General features: G+C 51.8%; 9 protein-coding genes across 9 annotated transcripts; 4 read left to right on the forward strand and 5 right to left on the reverse strand.

The window, feature by feature from the left end:
• Positions 1-92: 92 nt before the first annotated feature.
• Positions 93-1804, forward strand: BD324DRAFT_166633 (hypothetical protein). Its single transcript, XM_022012070.1, has 4 exons — positions 93-1172; positions 1237-1421; positions 1482-1525; positions 1587-1804. The coding sequence occupies exons 1-4, from the start codon at positions 221-223 to the stop codon at positions 1615-1617; spliced, it is 1212 nt and encodes a 403-aa protein (XP_021868418.1). The 5' UTR covers positions 93-220; the 3' UTR covers positions 1618-1804.
• A 1-nt stretch (position 1805) lies between these two features.
• BD324DRAFT_166659 (hypothetical protein) lies at positions 1806-2959 on the forward strand. Its single transcript, XM_022012071.1, has one exon. It carries the CDS (start codon positions 1891-1893, stop codon positions 2614-2616), a length of 726 nt encoding a protein of 241 aa, XP_021868419.1. The 5' UTR covers positions 1806-1890; the 3' UTR covers positions 2617-2959.
• A 253-nt stretch (positions 2960-3212) lies between these two features.
• Positions 3213-4225, reverse strand: BD324DRAFT_636833 (hypothetical protein). Its single transcript, XM_022016935.1, has 2 exons — positions 3562-4225; positions 3213-3504 (listed from the first exon to the last, which is right to left on the reverse strand). The coding sequence occupies exons 1-2, from the start codon at positions 3943-3945 to the stop codon at positions 3304-3306; spliced, it is 585 nt and encodes a 194-aa protein (XP_021868420.1). The 5' UTR covers positions 3946-4225; the 3' UTR covers positions 3213-3303.
• A 926-nt stretch (positions 4226-5151) lies between these two features.
• BD324DRAFT_636836 (Gtr1/RagA G protein conserved region-domain-containing protein) lies at positions 5152-7006 on the reverse strand. The gene is made up of 7 exons (XM_022016936.1): positions 6773-7006; positions 6556-6657; positions 6391-6499; positions 6197-6329; positions 5883-6139; positions 5483-5829; positions 5152-5401 (listed from the first exon to the last, which is right to left on the reverse strand). The coding sequence occupies exons 1-7, from the start codon at positions 6883-6885 to the stop codon at positions 5278-5280; spliced, it is 1185 nt and encodes a 394-aa protein (XP_021868421.1). The 5' UTR covers positions 6886-7006; the 3' UTR covers positions 5152-5277.
• BD324DRAFT_636839 (hypothetical protein) lies at positions 6978-7916 on the forward strand. The gene is made up of 5 exons (XM_022016937.1): positions 6978-7105; positions 7156-7197; positions 7281-7430; positions 7511-7637; positions 7690-7916. The coding sequence occupies exons 1-5, from the start codon at positions 7103-7105 to the stop codon at positions 7812-7814; spliced, it is 447 nt and encodes a 148-aa protein (XP_021868422.1). The 5' UTR covers positions 6978-7102; the 3' UTR covers positions 7815-7916.
• Positions 7917-8240: 324 nt separating this feature from the next.
• Positions 8241-11690, reverse strand: BD324DRAFT_636845 (hypothetical protein). The gene is made up of 4 exons (XM_022016938.1): positions 9716-11690; positions 9535-9659; positions 8418-9485; positions 8241-8376 (listed from the first exon to the last, which is right to left on the reverse strand). The coding sequence occupies exons 1-4, from the start codon at positions 11225-11227 to the stop codon at positions 8334-8336; spliced, it is 2748 nt and encodes a 915-aa protein (XP_021868423.1). The 5' UTR covers positions 11228-11690; the 3' UTR covers positions 8241-8333.
• Positions 11691-12460: 770 nt separating this feature from the next.
• Positions 12461-14941, reverse strand: BD324DRAFT_664472 (hypothetical protein; the record flags this gene model as incomplete). Its single annotated transcript, XM_022018907.1, has 10 exons — positions 12461-12874; positions 12932-12981; positions 13031-13091; positions 13149-13274; positions 13332-13428; positions 13476-13523; positions 13578-14223; positions 14269-14300; positions 14358-14451; positions 14603-14941. 10 exons carry the CDS (start codon positions 14939-14941, stop codon positions 12751-12753), a joined length of 1617 nt encoding a protein of 538 aa, XP_021868424.1. The 3' UTR covers positions 12461-12750.
• A 142-nt stretch (positions 14942-15083) lies between these two features.
• On the forward strand, positions 15084-16997 carry BD324DRAFT_636851 (S-adenosyl-L-methionine-dependent methyltransferase). The gene is made up of 9 exons (XM_022016939.1): positions 15084-15349; positions 15401-15541; positions 15609-15719; positions 15779-15941; positions 15989-16053; positions 16106-16164; positions 16214-16481; positions 16528-16633; positions 16695-16997. The coding sequence occupies exons 1-9, from the start codon at positions 15185-15187 to the stop codon at positions 16967-16969; spliced, it is 1353 nt and encodes a 450-aa protein (XP_021868425.1). The 5' UTR covers positions 15084-15184; the 3' UTR covers positions 16970-16997.
• Positions 16998-18625, reverse strand: BD324DRAFT_636853 (hypothetical protein). Its single transcript, XM_022016940.1, has 5 exons — positions 18559-18625; positions 18439-18495; positions 18247-18370; positions 17663-18198; positions 16998-17609 (listed from the first exon to the last, which is right to left on the reverse strand). The coding sequence occupies exons 1-5, from the start codon at positions 18589-18591 to the stop codon at positions 17091-17093; spliced, it is 1269 nt and encodes a 422-aa protein (XP_021868426.1). The 5' UTR covers positions 18592-18625; the 3' UTR covers positions 16998-17090.
• Between the last annotated feature and the right edge of the window lie 97 nt (positions 18626-18722).

Below are 18722 nucleotides of genomic sequence, written 5' to 3' on the forward strand. Positions count from 1 at the left end.
AAGGCAGCTCACCAGAAGCTGTCCCCGGTTGTAGGATCCGTTGTTATCCCATCTCTTCTGCCCTCCGTTCCTGCTGGCAGCCCCTTGTGGAAAGTCGTCGCATCACTCGCCTGTCATCTGTCTGTCATTCAACACAGTCATCCTGTTAATTGAAGAGCGTCACAGTCGACCCTCAGGGACATCATCAACTGGATCCCAAGTCCAACACAGGCCAGACGCCATGGCTCAATCATCCTCAACTTCGGATGCTTCCACCACACATCTCCCATCCCTCCTAATCTTTACTGGCTCTCATCATCCTCTCCCTCGTAAATATCCTCACCCTCATAAACCTATTCTCCTTATCCCTCCGTTCATGCATCGCACTCTCCACGCCGCATTGGATCAAACACCCCCAGCGACATCCACGACGTCCGATGGGACATTGATCATCCCCCATCCAGATAATATCATTAAGCACGATCTACCAGAGCTGGCTGCTGATCGAACTGGTATCGATGAGAAACCTCACGGTCAGACGAATGATGCAAGTACGACCCTGGACACTGCTCAACCATTATCCACCGTAGCTGAGGATGGATTTTCAAGATCAGATGATATAGATGCCGAGGTGACAGTCAAACTTCATTTGGTCGGATCATCAACATCCTCATCGACTCGACTTGAATGGATCACAAAAGCGTTGACCAGTTTGGCAGAATTCAAAGGCTTGAAAGAGGTTGACACGCTCTTACTCGGTTTCAAAGGCGTGGATTACAGGGGACAGAAGAGCGAAGCAGCTACGGTCTTGGGTTGCGGAACGGAAGGGATGGAAAGTGGGAGTGGAGGCGAAGTGGTAGACGAACAAGTGGCCAGCGAGGTGGTTGATACCTGGAGAGCATTGATCAAGGCGAAGGGTGCCTCCAGTAAAGGCTTGCCGAATGGATCGTCCGCTCCTGACGGTCATTCCATTCCCACTGTCGACCTGGAGCAAGCAGTAAAGCACGTCAAAATCCTCGGAACTCTGTATATGCCTCTTTCGCTATTAGAGACGTTATCTGAGGATGCCGCCCAAGCGCCAACAATCAACTCGATGGATACGCCAGACTGTCATCATCTACCTAGAGAATATCTCGACTTTGCCAGAGAAAGAGGAATAGAACTTTGGGCAGGAGGTGGTGGAGAGGGATCAGGTGCGTCAGATTCGAACTATTTTTCGCAGAGCGAGTTCAGCTGATAATTTGCCTGGTTCCTCAGATCCCATGCCGGATAGAGAGCTACACAATGTCCTTCAAGAATTCAACAGCTCGCTCATCCCGATCATTCCGTCCTTGTCTGAAAGGGAACCACCATTGCTGGAAAATCTGATACCGCTCAGGGAGGATGGGCTAAAGTACGACCCGAACGTCGAACCGGATCTCCGTGTCAACTGGGTCCTTGGTGTGAGTCAGAGCACACTACCTGTCCTGTGTCGAGGCTTCTGCTGACCCGACTTTTGTTAGTACACGCTCGTAAGCAAGACCCGAAATGTCGTCAAGGACAAAGGGTGAGTGACAGGATTGCATCTCTTGAGGTCATTAATCCGGGGCTAACTTGTCGTGTCTAAGGTACATTGTATCTGCAGATTGGGTCGTATGATACCATGTATAACTGTGTCGACCGATGCTTTTAGCCCCCATTCGCCGTGATCTGGTTTCAAAACCTCAAACACCTCTTTTCATCTCCTTGGAGACGGTATCAAAGGATGACCCATGTCTCGCCTTAGGGAGGAGGCATTCATCCGATCATCGCCATGACATGCTACAGCGTTCGAACACTTGAATATTGATCGTTGATCGGTCTGATGAATGACTGACACAGCTCAAATTTGAATGATGGTTCGCCTGATCCAAATCTAGGAGACAACCACAAATGGACGCTCCAAATCTTGCGGATCACTCTGGGGGGAGCGCCCAGCGATCCTCTGGTCCCCTAGTCTTGACAGATGCGATCGAGCTTATCGCAGACCCACGCACCAGCCAACACGGCGCCAGTGGCCCCCCTTCTTCTGCGACCAACGATCCACAAGATCAACCTCGTTCCATCTCCCCCGTTCCATCCTACAGGACGTATCGGTCTCGCGCTGACACCTTCACTCAACAAAACGCTCCGGACCGAGCAATACAACAATCTTCAACACATTTAATCCCTCTCACCCCAATCAAATGGACCCGACCAACATTATCCTTCATCATCCAGAATAACCCCAGAGAATTCACTTACCTGGCTTTGCTCGTCTTCATACTCGTTGCGACCATGTCTGGATGGATTGTCTTCATGGTGCTCGTCCCGGGTGCAGGACTCGGGACGGCGGTCGGCGCGGACGGACCAAACTTCAATACTACCAATCAGGCCATCTCCATTTTTGGTCTGAATGGCTTGAATGATAATATCGCGGATTCAGATTTCAATGACCCCTTCGATGACATTGACTCTGCTGATATTTTGGAAACTGGTCTGAGCGGAGGCGGATCCCTGCGGCGGCGACGTGATGAGCCCCCCGACTCGGATAGCAGTGATGAGAATGACGGTGCGGATTCTGGCGACCTTGGCAACACTGCCTTGCTCAGTGTCAATGCCGGATTTCTGCTCGTGTGAGTGTCTATAGTCGTACTGCACACGCTCAATGACTGGCCTGTCATGTCGCACAGTATCGTCTGCACCATTGGTCTGTTCATCCGGCATGTATTCCACATCTCCAGACACTTTCGACCGCCCCAGTCGAAGGCCCCTTTGCCCACCCTGACACTTGACGATTTCAATCTACCTCCATTACGACAAAGTCATAGGCGCACCACGTCGACACACTCATCGGACCAAATGTCCCGGATGATGCCCCCGTGGTCAAGTCACTTACCTTCGTACCATCCGGCGGCGGGACAGGGCGACAGGGGAACGGGAGATGTGGAAGATGGTCTCATTGATCGGTCCGGTCATTTGCCAAAGTATGGAGACGTCAGAGGGAGCGTTTTGCTTTTACGGAGTGGATCGAGAGGGCCGGCGTGGACTGGGGAGGAGAGCAGGGACACTGGGCCAATAGATCAAGGTCAGGACGAGACAGGGGGCCGGGCCGAGAGGGCAAACTGATGTGCGGTGGAGCTGGGACCGGCGTCATGAATAATGCACCGAGCAACCCTATCTGCATATTTCATCTGACAGAGTTTTGAACAAAGACCGGATCATAAACATATTGATATCATCATTTGACTAGAAGCTACATTGAGGTTCATCTTGCCTTGCGACTGCAGTCAAGCGTTTGCAAAGCATTTACGTCGTCCAAGGTAACTAGCTGCCGAGGACCTGTCCGTTTCCACAGTTGCCTTGAGGACCGCCGGCACAGCCACCCTCCCAGTATCCTTGTCCCTTAGTTCTGCAGTCTTTTCCAGTTACACAGTAGAATGTGCTTCCTTGGCCGTTCTTGTTGGGTGACTGAAGGACGCCCACGTCGTAAATGTTGCCGCACGTGTCTCGAGATCCCACAGTATACTGGGATACATTGTCAGACTTTGATTTGCAGTACCAAGTTTGGGTAATTTCACTCACCGCAGTCGTGCCAAAGGAGATCCACACACACACTTCATCGTTGGCACCCGCGTTACACGCATAGTCAGATCCCATGGAAAACGATTGAGCTACGTCGAATCCTCCGCTGATCCAGTTGTTGAGTGAAACATCCGAGTGGTAAGAGAGTGTTACAGTGTCTGAGACGGACACTGAGCAGTCTCCACTTGCACATGTGACTGTGTCACTAATTTGCTCATGGTAATAGTTCTGGTGTGGATTTCCGTCACCGGCAACAGGGTTGCTGGTGGATGCGAGGGTGATTTCACCATCGGGGGAGCATCGTTTTTGAACCTCACCTATGGGGCTGGCGGAGACAGAAGCGATGAGGCTGACGAGTAGGGGGGCAGAGGTGATGGAGAGCATGTCGGGAACTTTGTGTAGGTTGTTTAATGTGTTTGTCTGATCACTTGTGAGATATAATTCGTATTTGACGAGATGAACTTGAGGGTGGTTCCGGCCTCGTCTTTATATATCTCGAAAGGCTCCAACATCACTTGAATGCTTTCAACGATGACCTGGCCTTGACCACTCCGGCGAGCCCGGGCACGAATAGTACCTTTAATTGTATTGACTTGTGTGCCTTAGGAGACCTACTCCACCAAGATCTTCAGGCCGTTGGCGGAACCTCCAATATTGTTATTATTATTATCTCCGCTCTGGTTCGGACGCCACAAAGTCGCCAAATCATTTCGGTGCAGATCACAAAAGTGCGGGCAATACCGATCACCATACCTACAGCAGTGGAGCGGGACGGGGGGGGGGCGTGACACGTTTGTCTAGTCCAGAGTTTAATTACGCTTAGTGTATCGCAGCTTAGCCCCATCCCTCGCCTCCCACCGCCCCAGCCGAGGATGATGATGCTGTAGATCTCATAGATCTCGCTATAAAATGATCAGCAGAGGAAAAAACGTGGGTGATAGGTACGGCTGCCGGCGGGAAATATCATGGAATAATCCCATTGGTCGTCGGGGATCTCGGGCTGACCGGCATGAATGAAAGACTAGATCAGCTTTGGATGGATGATGTGCGGAGCTGACCGACTCAACGGGTCTTAGTTGGAGCAGACTGTAGAGGCAACGGAGACAGGACCTTGCGAGCCTTTCTGGGAGGCCATTCCAGAGGATAGTTCCAAGCTGACTGCAGGAAGGCCCCACCGGATTTCGAGGTATTAGCCACGAATGATGGCGTCATCTTGCTCTTACTGTGGCTCCTGGAGCCAACAGGCAAATGTGTAGATGAAATGAGTGCTCTCATGTCTCCTGTGTCTCGCTTTCTGGGTTGACGGTCTCGGGGTTGATGTTACTTCTCAGCTTCCAAAGAGGGCAAGGTCTCACGTCTCCGCCTGAGCATCCAGAGAACACTCAATCCAGTGTTAGCACGACTGTATGCCGATAATACCACGCCGTATATGGAAGGGGCCTTCGTGGCTTGACCAGTAGCGAAGACATCCAATACTGCACTGTGTATCTCGGGCTGACTTGCCCCTATCCTTAGCTTTCATTACATGCCTTTCATCCCAGAAAATGTGTGTTGGAACAGTAAGTCTGGTATTTCAACCTGTCTTGATGTCGGACAACTGCATGGAGGGGTCCATCAGTCTGAGGGCAGCACGACTTTGGTTGGTCGCCATGTCGCAGGGTGGCAAAACATTGCTAGATTCTTGAACTACATGGTAATGATGTTTACATATACTCCTCATGCCTCGACTTCCATTAAGATCCGCCTCACACCTTGCCGTAGGAATGTGAGATTATATTCTATCATCCCTCTTCGCGTTTGCCACGTATCTGTCCTCACTAGTATGACCAGCACGAGATGCCTGAGATGTGGTCAGCCTCTTCGACGGACTCTTCGAGCTTGTGTCCCGCTTCCAAACAGCCAAAGACGCAACGACACTCACGGTGTGAATTGCCACAGGGCGATCGTTGTATTCGGCATCAACTTGGTGCTCTGTGTCATCCACGGTGCGTCTGGATCCTCTTGATCCCACCAGCTCCCCGGTTCATCTTCCTCTTCATCATCATCAGGAACGCCATTATCCCTGCCGTTCGACATGTCGCCATTCTCCAGGTCCTCTCCGTCGTCTTTCCGCTTTCCTAGGCATTTATACAGATCCGCGAATTGAAGAAATTTATCCAGATATTCTGTGACCAGCTGCATTGTCGCGTCGTTTCGTCCTCGATTGTCAGAAGCGACCACAACTCGAGATTCCATGTCAAAGAGGTATGTGTTGTCCATGCCGGAGCTCTAAGACAGCACCACGTCAGCAGTCGTGCGACAAACCACGAGAATCGCCTTACCCCTGTGAAGTTTATCAAGAGAGATTCGACACTCGGGAGCATTTCCATGATGCCCTGAAGAACACGACTCCATGCTTCCCTCAGTGAGACATCGTGGACACTGGTCATGTCGAACCTGACCTCTGATTGAATGCTGTTGATGATGATGTTGGTGACGGATGGGTCGGAAAAGTTGAGTGAAGAGTACTGTTGTAGTGAGGTGTACGGGAAGTCTTCCAATTCCTCTGCCAGTGCCCTTTGAATCTCAGCATAGTTCTCTGTCATGAGGGATTTGATGTGAGCTAGGCGTCCTCTCAATCGCTTTCGGTACTCACCTCCCCTATAATCTTCAGACAAAGACTCTGCCTTGTGAATGAACACCGCAAATTTGACCGCCGGATTTGACAAGTAGGCTCGTAAGAGTATGCGGACGAAAGGGAGCATCGCCTCATGATACGAGTCGTCCGCCTGAGTCAGTCTGATTCAGTCACTTCGCCCGCACACAGGCCAGCCAGAAGGTATCACCCACCTGGATATCCATAACGTAAATGATTGTCGAAAAGCTCGAAAGTGGAACGTCGAGTGTCTCAAGCTCGAAGTTCGATGGTGTGTCCCATATTTGTAGAGGAATTATTGTACTGTGAACCTGTCAATCAAGGCATATTCATGCTGAATGCACCATTGCTGCACTCACTCGTAATCTATCTTCTCGAATTTCTGTGTAGAATCAAAATATGCCACTTCGGACGGAGGGACATGCTCGAAGACCGTCTTGATGCAGGATGTCTTTCCCGCTCTACGGAGGCAGCATTTAGCATTCGGAAGCCCAACGAAAGCAAGCCACAAGCTACCGAGCCTAGAGGTCTGGCAGTACACCCCATTTCTGTTGACAGCTTTGACCCCGCACTTACTTTCTCCAGCCGAGCACCAAAATCTTCTGCCTCCGAATCGAGTCATCATGCCTTCCAACGGATGATCGGGGTCTAGAAGACTCTCCCTGGGACGGTAATTGGCTCCTAGACATGGCCGCGAGCTGCCGCACCTGTTTGCAAAGATGGATGCAGCAGAAGAGTCCTTGCAGTGATCGAAAGTGGGTGATGTCAGGGCGTACTAGGGTCTAGGGTGATAAATTTGGTTCCGTCGACTCTCCGCGCAATTGCAACGGACAGATTGACACAACTTCAAGTTATCGTCTACTCGGTCACGACTGCAGCCAGGAGGCAGAGTACAGCGTTGACACGATGGTGAGCGATGCGACGAAGGGTAAAGAAGGGTCGCTGACGCTCGAGCTAAGCTGCCATTAGCGCTTCTGACGGCTGCGCAGGGCAAGCCAATGGTGAGTGAGGTTGCGCTGAACGATCTCGTCAATCATGTACTCGTAGTGTTATCAGAGAGATCTTCCTCGCTGACGGGCCGTAGCTTGTGGAACTGAAGAATGGTGTGACATTCAATGGACATCTGGTGGAATGTGATAATTTCATGAATGTCACGTTGAGAGAAGTGTATCAAACATCAGCGGATGGCGAGAAGTTTTGGAAAATGAAGGAGATGTTTGTCAAGGGGAACATGGTGAGTTGGATCGGCACAGTGATCTTGTCTACCCTCTGCTACCCCTTTATCTCGACGCATGTCCTGATGCATGGGTTCAGATCAAATACTTCAGGATAGCAGACTCGATATTGGATACAGCGATGGAGGAGCAGGAAAGAGCGAGACAATCCGGACGGTCAAGAGGAGGTGGAAGGGGAGGTCGAGGAGGACCACCGTCGAGAGGAGGTGAGTCCGTTGAATTGGCGTCTGAAGTCGAATGGCTGACACTGTCTCTCAGCTCGAGGTGGTGGGCCTGGACGCGGTGGACCACCAGGAGGTGGAAGGGGTGGAGGACCAGGTAGAGGTGGTCCCGGTGGAGGCAGGGGTGGTCCCGGTGGAAGAGGAAGAGGTGCTGCTCGGTGATCAGAAGCCGCAGAGCATCCAGGCCTGGCAGCAACGACTGGATAGGCATTCCATTCGACGATCTACTCGCTGTCATTAGTTATGCAGACAGCTCTCGACAGGCTATTTGGTATCCAGGATCATCGTGCCCGACACTGACGACAAATATCTGGAAAACTGTCTGCATCCGGCCATCAGACACATCACTTAGAGCTACATGGTAGACAAGGCTGACACTGGCCGACAAATAGGATTCGTTTCTCAAAGGTAAAACACAAACGCCCAACAAGATCCGATCAAAACCTTAGGAATCTGAAGGCAAATACGAAACCGAGAGACTGATGGGCCAACTGAGCCGGTCCACGTCCATTGAAGACATTGAAGATAGAGCTGGATCCAAATCCGATCGGCAGTCGAAGAGCCACCATGCCTGACGGCTCGCGAATGATTGAGTATTTGATCCCAAAATGTGAGTGATATTGCTACAGGGTGACAGCGAAGATTTCAATGTTTCAAATGTGAGGGATCCGACATCGACGGTCACAGTACGGCACCGGCTGGAAATTGTGGCGGTAGTTCAGACGTATGTCCACGTCTTCGACAGAGCGCTGAGAGATCTGCTAGCGAGTGCTGATTTTGTGTCCGTCCCACTCGGAGCCTCGATGCTCCATAGGCGCCGCTTCAACCCCACTGGTGTCGAGGAAAAGCGAGTCAAAGGATTGGTCAGGCTCCATCGAATTGAGGCTTGACAGCGCCGCCGCGAGCTCCTCCTCAGTCGGTTCAGCCAGAGCCATCTCGCTATGACATGAGATCTCCGAGGTCTGCGCGCCCGACTGCGAAGGCTGAGGCCCTGCTCCTCCTCCTTGTTCCGCGTCTCCGATTCGCCCCGAAGCGTCTAAAGCCTCCTCATCGGGGGTCGCCAAGATCTTTTCAACGACTTCCGGAGGAATCTCGCCATCCCAGTACTGGCCAATATGACATACGAAACGATCGAAATCCATCGAGTTCGGCGATGGACCCAAAGATGCTGAGCCTTCTGGTTGGGAGACCCTGGGCAAGTTGGCCGTCGCTTCGAAGGATCCCTTCTCGGTAGCCGATTGCTCAACCGTCTCTTGGACTTGCTTGTTGACCCACTGGCGGTGCCACTCGTCTTCCTCCACTGTGAAGGCTGAAGTGGTCAACGCCTCGGTGCTGGACATTGTATCCATGGACGACCGAGAGCTCATGAGTGAGGGTCCGGCTTCGGCACGATCTACATGGAAAGCTTCGCCATGAGAGGCGAGTCCGTTTTGCTGTTGGAAGGGGTCAATGAAAGGAAACATGGAGTGGTCGACTGAGGGAAAGGTAAACGGGTCGGCCATTGAGGAGGTACAGGCTGCAGGAATAGGCTGAACATCGTTGACCTGCTGCCAAGCCGCGACCTGCTGATGGACACCGTATGACGGACCAGGTGCAGGCGCGTAGTCGATGACAGCACCAGTGATTGGTCGGTTCAACTCTCCGACTTGATGCGCAACGGGGTTCTTGCCTTTGCGACCTTTGCTGGCGCTGTTTGGCGCGGACTTTAGCTTTTGTCGTTTCTGCGCCGACGTAACGGGGATATATCCCGCGTGTTTCATCGCCATGGCTTTCGCCGTATTCAGGTCGAACTTCTGACCTTGATTCTCTGGCTTATCTTCACAGACCAACGAGCTGATCGTCTGGTGTCAGCAACTATGCGCAAAGGCCAAAAGAGACTCACAGCATTCTGATCCGCTCGTAGGACGCTTCGGGAGCCGTCGAAGTGGGCTTTTTTCGACAATACTGGCACTTTTTGACATACCCGTTAATAATATCCTTGGGTATGAGAGAGAAGAACCCTTGGACCTGAGACTCCCATCAGCACCACCAGTAGTCTGTCAATATCGACGCCTCGGACTCACCTCAGTGTGGGTCTTGTCTCTACCACCGTGCTTGCAGTTCTCGTGACAGTACTTGAGGATTTCCCAAAAGTTCTCCACTGTCGCCACCGGCTTTCCATCCCAAAGCAGCACCGGCTCATGGTCAACCGCTACAACCTCAAACTTCTTCGCGGTTCCAGACTCCTTCGAGTTCCGCGATCCTTTGGCCCTCACTCCGTTGTCCTCCTCCATCACGGCGGCAATTTTTCGCTCATAGGACTTCTGGGTGAAGATAGTCTTCCGACGAGCCTCCCGCTTCTTGATCAATGCTTTCTCCGTCGACTCGTCCAGGGGACTTGTGTCCTCCCCGCTGTCTTCATCGCTGATATCTCTGTCGGGTCGCTCAAGGTAATTGTACAGGATTTTGGCGACATCGTATCGAGTCGGAAGAAACTCCTCTTGCGTGTTCTTGAGCGGCTCTGGGTAATCGGACGCCACGGGAGGTCGGCAATAAGGAAGGAGGTCCAGGTGATCAGGGCAGTCGAGATCGTCGACGGTGGGAGACAGAGGTTGCTCAGATTGCCAGGCTCGGTGGAACGGTCCGCTGAGAAGCTCAGACGGTCGGGGGATATGGTTATCCGGATGCTTTCCATATCCCCACTGACGGCCCTGCTCCCATTTTCTAGCCCTACTCAACGGGGAGCCTCTGCTTCCAGCGCTGGACGTAGTCGGCCTGTCGTATGGCTTTTTCCTCGATTGCGAGGAGGCACCAAAGCCGCCGCCGGAAGGTGGAGTTATATTCTGACATTGCGTCGAGGATTGGATCTGACTGGGAAAGCCGATGCTCGACGAGCCAGACATCTGGAACCTCTCAGTCGGCGAATGATTTCCAACGCCGAAAGGGTGACCATGTTGTACACCAGCATCCGCCCAGAAAGGAATCTGCTGATTCGTCGCCACAGTCTGAGAGGATGGATCCGTTTGGGGGTAACCACTGATATTGAGAGCAGATGCGCTTGCGGCCTGGGTCATGAGGCAGCTAATATCGAAGTCCGTGAAAGCAGAAGCCATGGATCTTGGTTGGATCATCGGATGGCCAATTTGCTCCTGTGTAGAAGGGAAGCCGAGGGCGTCGAAGCTCGTCATATCGATAGCCCCCGCAGAAGCTGCCATAGGAGGACGCTGCGGAGCGAAGGCTGGAACAAAATTAGATTGATAGTCTGGCTGTCTTGGAAGACCTGCTTGACTTGTCACTGCTCCGTTATACTGATTCGACTGACACCGAATCTGAGAATGGTCGGGAAGATGCGGTGTAGACTGGAAACTCGATTGGCTGATGGCTGGAGATGGAGATGGAGCCATGGCATGACTCTGAGGGATCCCGAGAAGCTGACTAGCTTGTGGAAGCATGAAGGGATTCATAGCATCTGGGTTGACTGGTTGTTGGTGGAGTGGATCATGTGGCGCGATGACGGGATAGGACCATCGACGCCCGTTGTCTGTGTAGGTTTGACGAAGCATGGCGTCAAAGTCGATTTGGGGGAGCTGGGACATGTTGTGTAGGTTCGTGGGAGAAATCAGGGGTTTTCGTCTGTCGGAATTGGACGGGTGTATCCGTCTATGCTCGCGACTCGCTGGGACCGGCGGCTGCTGGAAGTAGGACGAATGAGATGACTGACTGAACTGATCAAGAAATTGTCTCGACAGGGAGAGATCTTCCAGTAGCTCTGGACGTGCCAAATGCTGTTGACTAGCTGAAACAACTCGGAGACGATAGATTATAGGGAAGGTGAAAGAGGTTCGAGGCGGCGACTTGATGAAGACAACGTAGTGGATAACAGGAGCCCACTTGGAATCTGATTTTGACCAAAAGACGACCCGACGAAGGGTGAACGCGCGCCAAAGGAGACGCGGTGTATGCTTTGCGATAGGTATACAGGTATCAAGGATACTAGTGACAACAGGGTCACCACAAAGAACAAGAATGTGTATGAATGAAAGTTGAGAAGAGGAGATGGGGACGTTTGTTGTCGAATATCAAGCAAGCTAGGTGAAGCAATCGGGGTTTCATTATCGCCGCTATGCATTTTGCTGCAAGGCGAAACAAAGCAAGTCACGAGGTCAGGGTTCATTTCAATGCATATAGAGAGAGACCCAGGGTCATGTGGACAGTGGAGGGTCTATGTATCAATGGGATAGGCGAGACACAAGCACTTAGTCTGTCAACAACATGAAAGATGAGCCGGCGATTCAAAGGGCGTAAGGTATCTCTGAAGGAGATCGGGTCTGGAGTGGCCTCTCGAAGAAGACGAAGAACGGAAGCGCGGTGTCTGAGCTGTAGGAGATCACCTGAGATAAGACCGCTAGCAGAATATGTCTTATGAATGCGCTGAAGAGTCAAGATGTATGACGCATAGGAATAGATAGAGCATATGATGATGAACTGCAGAGAGAGGAAACAAGGAGGTCAGATTCGATTCTTCGCGACATAAGGCGGGAGGGGTTTATCTACTCAGAGCTTGTCAACTGAAGCCCAAGACTGATGGAGATACGTGTCAATCTACTGGTTTGCCCTCTGTCATGTCTCTGAGTCGCTAGACAACGATAGTCGCGGTATGAAGCCCATAACAGATCTATCAAATAATCAAACGAGTTACTCCGGGAATTAAGCATACTCCTCGAAAGATCAGATCTCTTGGCAATTCCAGCAATTTATTCCACAGAGACTGTCCTGTGAGTAGGGTGTCTATGTGAGAGTGGTGTAGCACAGCGATGTATCTGGCATCCATCGCACTTCGCATGTCATGTACTTGTCTTGTTGGTCCACTCGTTGACTGAGATGGAATCCGTTACTCACCCAATGATCAGCCTCCGGATTGTTGGCGCCTGAGTAGTCTGGATCATGTGATAAGAGACGTTTTCTTGCATCGCAAACAGCTCGGTGATTACATGCTCAAATAGAAAAAAACACATGCTTCGGCCTGCCAATGGACGGCAGAGCAGAGGACGCCTTCCAGAGCCGGCGGATTCCAACACATACAGTGGATGCGACGACATTGGCTTATATTGATACATTTTCATGCCGCGTCATCCCTGACTTTCCATTTCAAAACTTCCAGAGTGGCCTTGGCATCTTCGGCGGAAGAGTGACCAAGATCTGCTGTCCGCTCTTGAATAAAGTAGCCCAGCTTTTCTTTCACCCTAAGCAGCATGACTTAGCAAGGATCGATCAAGCAAAGCCAGTTGTAAAACACCCACAAGTCTCTTAGGGCTCGTCGATAAGGCGGACCTTTATCATGAGGAAAGATCTATCATTTCTCAACATGACGTCGACGCGGCCATCTCTGATCAACCTACCGTGGCAGTGTCAATGATCTTATCGTGTAGTAACCTCAATGCTCTCAAATCATTCTCGAGCCTGGAGGGCGCGGCGTCAGCGAGCAACCTTGCTAAAGAATGCCTCAAAGGCGCTCACCCGTGTCCCACAATCACGGATTCGGGCCCGACAAAGACGCATACAGCAGAGCGAACTGCTTCAAGATCCATCACGGCATCATCAAGCTCTCCGGGATGAAGACCAGAGAATCTGGTGTTTATGTCGCTGCAACTGACTCAGTCCGGCAACAAGGCGATCAAAGCCTGTCGAGGAGCAACTCACAGGATAGGTACAGGCTGTCGGACTTTCTCATCCAGCAGAATGACTCCAGATTGGTCAACAACGGTGACACGCGCAAGTGAAGAGCCACCAGTGGTGTCTGATCCCAAAATGAGCGTCATTCAGCAATGACAAGACATCACTCACAGATCATTTCGCAGTCCATACCGACAACATCCGCGACCTTTTTGCTTTCTCCCGGTGTTGCGGATGTCTTTCGCCCCTGGCCCAAATCCACAGGTTTGGCACTCGCTTCGGTCCCCGCTTGTCCTCTCTCCTCCCAGACTTGCTGGACAGTCTTGAATGCTTTCCTCTTTGCCAGTTTGGCATCATCATCCCCGTCCGTAAAGACGTGAATACCCTCCTCGCATCCTGCTTCTCCTCGCTCTCGACGACAACAAGTGTAGATCCATTTCCGCTTGCCTTCAATACGTTCAGGCTGTATCTTGCCATAATGGAACTGACATTCACCAGATCTGGATTGCAGATATTTTGAAGACACCACGAAGGGCTTCTTGCATCGCGAACAAGTCTGGTGGATCCCTTGGCAATCTGGCTCATCGCCTCCATTCAGAAGATCTTGGTTTCTCGGATCAGGGTATGCCCAAATTTTGAATTGATCCAGCGGCAAGAGATACTGCGCGACCTTTTCCTTCGTCAGTCTACCAGCGAGGTCTTTCTCCAACTTCTCGTAAGCTGCTCGGGACTCTTTAAGCGTTCCGACAGACGGATGAGTGGGCGAATCGGGCGCCGCTCGGCGAGAGACAGAGACAGCTGCGTGATGAATGGCTGATTTGTATGTCTTGATGTTCGGGCAAGTAGATGAGGTCTCTGCTTCTTGCCGAAGGGCCGATGTATGGGCAAGATCAGGATGCTCCGTCAACAGAGGGCGATACTGAAACGAGTCAGCGGGGCACAGTTCTAGCGTCGACAACCTCACGAGTTTTGTGTATTGCTGGAAGAGGGTCTGGACTGTAGACTTATACGTCAGCGGGCGTTTCAGCAGTACTGTCAATCGGCAAGACGTACGGCCCTTCTGCCTGTCGGCGTATGGTTGCGGTGACAACTTGAGATTGATGGTGGGGATAGACGGTGGTCTCATTGGATTGACGATAACCTCAGGCTCCGAAGGCTTCCTGACAAGCAAGGGCTGCAGACGAATGTCGATTCAGTTTACGGTCTCATCTTCCCATGATCCCTCTCTGCCTCACCTCTGATCCCCGTTTCGCCGGACTGCCTGAAGCACTTGGGTTCTTCAGACTGGTATTGATCACGGCAGCTGCCGGCGTGCCTTTCCCTTTGGTCTCATCTGCCTCTACTCGTGGTTTCTTCGACGCAAGTACCGGTGCGTGATGGCCTAAACTATTGGCGGCATTCGTAGGAACAGCCTTGCTCGAGCCTGGCTTCGGTTGAGCCTGTGAGCTTGTCGAAGTCGCTCTGCCACCATTGATCCCGAGGCTCTTGACAGTTTCATGACCTGTGACTGGCTCCTTCTCCTCTACAGTCTCCTTGCGCTTTCGACTCGACTCTCCGTGATTGAACATGCATTTTGGACGGTGGCAAGAGGGATCAGGACAGAGAGCCGATGCGAACAGTCCGAGAGAGCGAAACATGGTGTGAACCTGCTTGATGGCTCAGCATGTGCTATGACCGTCCATAAGACCTAAAGAATGAGACGTATAGCTCCGCTGATCGTGCCCAGGATATCTATATCCTTGAGCAGCTTGTATGATAAGATAGGTGCAACACCAAAGATCATCCGAATTCGTCAACATGATCGAGGAAATTCCGGTGAACCTAGCCGATGAGATCGTTCAGTTCTTCACGTTCTTCAAGATTCGTAACCTGCTGGAGCGATGAAGTCTGGTTTGGCGCGGACCCTCAAGAGAACTGAGTCTCGTTGCTCTTGCTTCAGGTCTCCCGCCCTGGCTAGATCTGCAAGAAGCTACAGCGTTGTATCACCATCGACCTCTGGAAGAGCCGAAAGTCCGCTGGCTAAAGTACTGAGAGACTCAATCAAGGTGAGTCGTGCGTCTCGCGAAATCATCTGAGATCTGACGCCTTTGAGCTAGGCTACAGGGCCAATATCTGTATCAAGATACATGCAGTGGTGCCTCTCCCATCCAGTTTACGGCTATTACACTCAGGGCGATGTCTTTGGTCAGAAAGGAGACTTTATCACTTCACCAGAAATCTCTCAGATATTCGGCGAGGTGGGTGTTCGCCCTGCTGCTATACGAATCCTAGGCAGAGATTCCACTGGCTAATGTTAGGTTCAAGCTCATGGCTATATGGTTCGTCACGCGATATATAGCCGCTGGCCATCCCAAGCGATGCAGGATCATTGAATTGGGCCCAGGTCGAGGCACGTTGATGGCGGACATCTTGAGGGTCAGTATAGGTCTTTCAGCTTGCTTACGTCCATCTTTGACTGACATGACGATCTTCAGACATTTGATCAGCTCAAGAGCATAGCGTCAAGTCTGAAATCGGTGCATCTGGTGGAAAACAGCGAAAAGATGAGGGCTGTTCAATCATCAAATCTGGATCGATTCTGCGAGGAGCGGGACATCGCTATACATTGGGTGGACCGGATAGACGACGTCCCTCCAGGTCAGCGGCCATCTTGAAAGTCCAAATCAACGTGCTGATCGGCCCAGGCGACGAGTTCACTTTCGTCGTCGCTCATGAGTTCTTCGATGCGATGCCTATAAATGCCTTTGAGGTGGGTTCCTGTCGAGCCTCAAGACCATGGATTGTATTGATTTGCCCTGTAGAAGGCTCCAGAGGGCTTCAGAGAGCTCATGGTGGATATAGATCCTGAAAACGGCTCAGAGTGAGTCATGGGAAGCCTTCCCATTCACGGCATTGACTTGATTAATAAGCTCGACTTCATGCTCGCATTCGGGACTGCGTTTGACGAGATCTCGCGAGGCGAATTCGAGTGCTCTTTTGATACCAGCTACATCACCTCGATTCGCCGCGCTTCCCATCGGAGCGAGGGTAGAAATCGCACAGGATTCATGGAAGATCGCGCGAAAGATCGGAGAGATGTTACAACGGTCGGAACCAGGCAGCACAAGCTCATCTGCGGGTGGCGCGGGACTGATCGTCGACTATGGTGCAGATAAGCTGTTTCCAGATAGCTTTCGAGTGAGCTGAACTTGCAACCTGGCGATCTCTGTTAAACCCTACTCAGGCCATCAGGAAGCATGAGATAATTGATGTCTTTGATAGCCCCGGAGAATCTGATCTCACTGCAAATGTGGACTTTGCGTACCTCAGGGAAGCCATAGAGGGTACAGGTGAGTCTCAAGAGTACTGTGGCCTCGGGTCTCCGAGGGTGGACCTGATGCTCGTCTGCAGGAACCTCTGCTCTTGGACCCATCAGCCAAGGACAATTTCTGCTTTCACTCGGACTGCAGCCTCGTCTCCAAAAGTTGTTAGCCTCGAATACTTCTCCAGAGCGCAAACAAGATCTGATTAAGGGCGCTCAGCGGCTAGTCGATCCAGTCTTCATGGGCAGCCAGTACCAGATTATGGGCTTGCTCAGCGGTGCTGGAGAGGGTGCAGAGGTGTACCCATTTCCATCCCTGGTGCCGACAGCTGCCGAACCCGGAGAGACTCGACCCGATAGTTAATCCAAGTCTCACGACAGAACACTGCATGTATCACATATGCATCGTCTTTCTTGCATATTTGATGGATGTGACGGGTACTAGGCATTAGATCCTCGTCTGGATCATGTCGGGGTACAACCCTTCAGCTTCCCAAAGCTTTTATGCGGTCCTCGAGACTCTTCATGCGATCCCCTAGTCCCGTCCAGTTCCGCTCGACAGCCTTTGCGCCTTCCTCTAATCCTCCCTTGACGCCTTGGACAACTCCGACCAGCTCCTTGACTTCATCACCGTTTCGTTTTGTTCCTTCTTGGACTGCTCTCAATGTGGATACTGTCTGCGCAGCCTCGGCATGCAAACCCGACAAGCTTTTCAAACGCGCCAGAAGAGGTGTGATAATAGGTATCAGTGGGTCCAAACGCGGCAGAATGGCGAAGAGAGATTGCAGGGATTCGTATTCGGCTGAAGAGAGGGCAACGCTTGATGCTCCTTTTTCGGGGGATTGAGAGCCAAGAGGTTGGCGACGGGATGCGGCTGCTGCTCTATCCAAGTCCACAAGGAGAAGCTTGACACGACGGGAGATGGCATCTAGATGTCGAGGTTGAGTGAGTAGGATCAGAAGGTGATCGAGTTTTTGGAGGGTGGTGAGGAGGGGGGCTGAAGTCTGTACTTGCTTGTCAATCTCAGACTTAGAGAATGCAGATAACGGCTACTCACATCGATAGCTCCAGAGTTTGATGGTCCAATCGTATCTTCCAGACTGGCCAGTCGTTTGTCTATACTGGATAAACTGTTTACCGAGTTGCTCGGCTCTGAAAAAACATCTCTCTGGTCATTTGGCTCGTGATCTGAGCCGTCCTGAGCCGGCTTGGTAATCGCCTGTAGCCTCTGATTCCAATCCAGTGTCGAGACTCCAAAGCTTTCAGCTTTCTCCCGCATCTCTACGGCTGTGAGTTTGCTCCTCAGGGCTCCGAGCTCCGATACAAGATCCACTGGGGTTCTGGGGGGAAGGACAGATTTGCGTTTGCCGTTCCTGGCTCCTCCGACTTCATCTGACTCTGTAACGGCGGTTTCATGAACACTTGAAGTGGACGGGCCAGCCTTGATTTCTGCTTCGACCTCTTCAAGCTCAGCCTTGAGACGTCTCAGCCTTGCCGCTGGTGTCTCCTTTAACGGCTCGTCGGATGAGCTGGAGGAGCAGGATCTGTGTCGAGTCAAAGGAGGCAGGCGAGGTCTGAAGATTAAAGAAGCGTCTGTAGGAGTTCAGTCTATAGACATCATACCCGTGCGGCTACACTGACCTGGCCGTCTTGTTCCTCTTGCAAAGACTTTCTCGGCTCGTCGTCGCTCAGGTAATTCTGAGGCATCGATATCTATTGATATCGTTTTTGAACCCTGTTCCTCCTCATCTATACCGAGATCATTCTGAAGAATCGCCCCTTTCAGCACTGTCCCATTTGGTTTCGCCAGAGCCTCTTCCACCATGTACTCACTGGCCTCAGTGCTGATTCGGGCTCATCAGCAGTCTCAAAGACATCCTGAGCGGTGTCCTGTCGGCCGTCGTCAGCTTTGTCAGGTCTCTGTCCTATGCTGCAGTTGTCTATGACACTCACAATGTCTGGCAGTCCGAAGTATTTGCTGCTCATGCTGACGCAACGCTCGTCGACATTGATGTTGTCGACCAAGGTATGCAGGTGGAAAGCAAGACTCGAAGCGCGTGCAGTCGTGTGGCAACAGCCACGTGGCCTTCATGCGCTTTGACCTCCACTTTCCTCGT

This window comes from Kockovaella imperatae (assembly GCF_002102565.1).
Source record: "Kockovaella imperatae strain NRRL Y-17943 chromosome Unknown BD324scaffold_15, whole genome shotgun sequence".
NCBI classification, from domain to species: domain Eukaryota; kingdom Fungi; phylum Basidiomycota; class Tremellomycetes; order Tremellales; family Cuniculitremaceae; genus Kockovaella; species Kockovaella imperatae.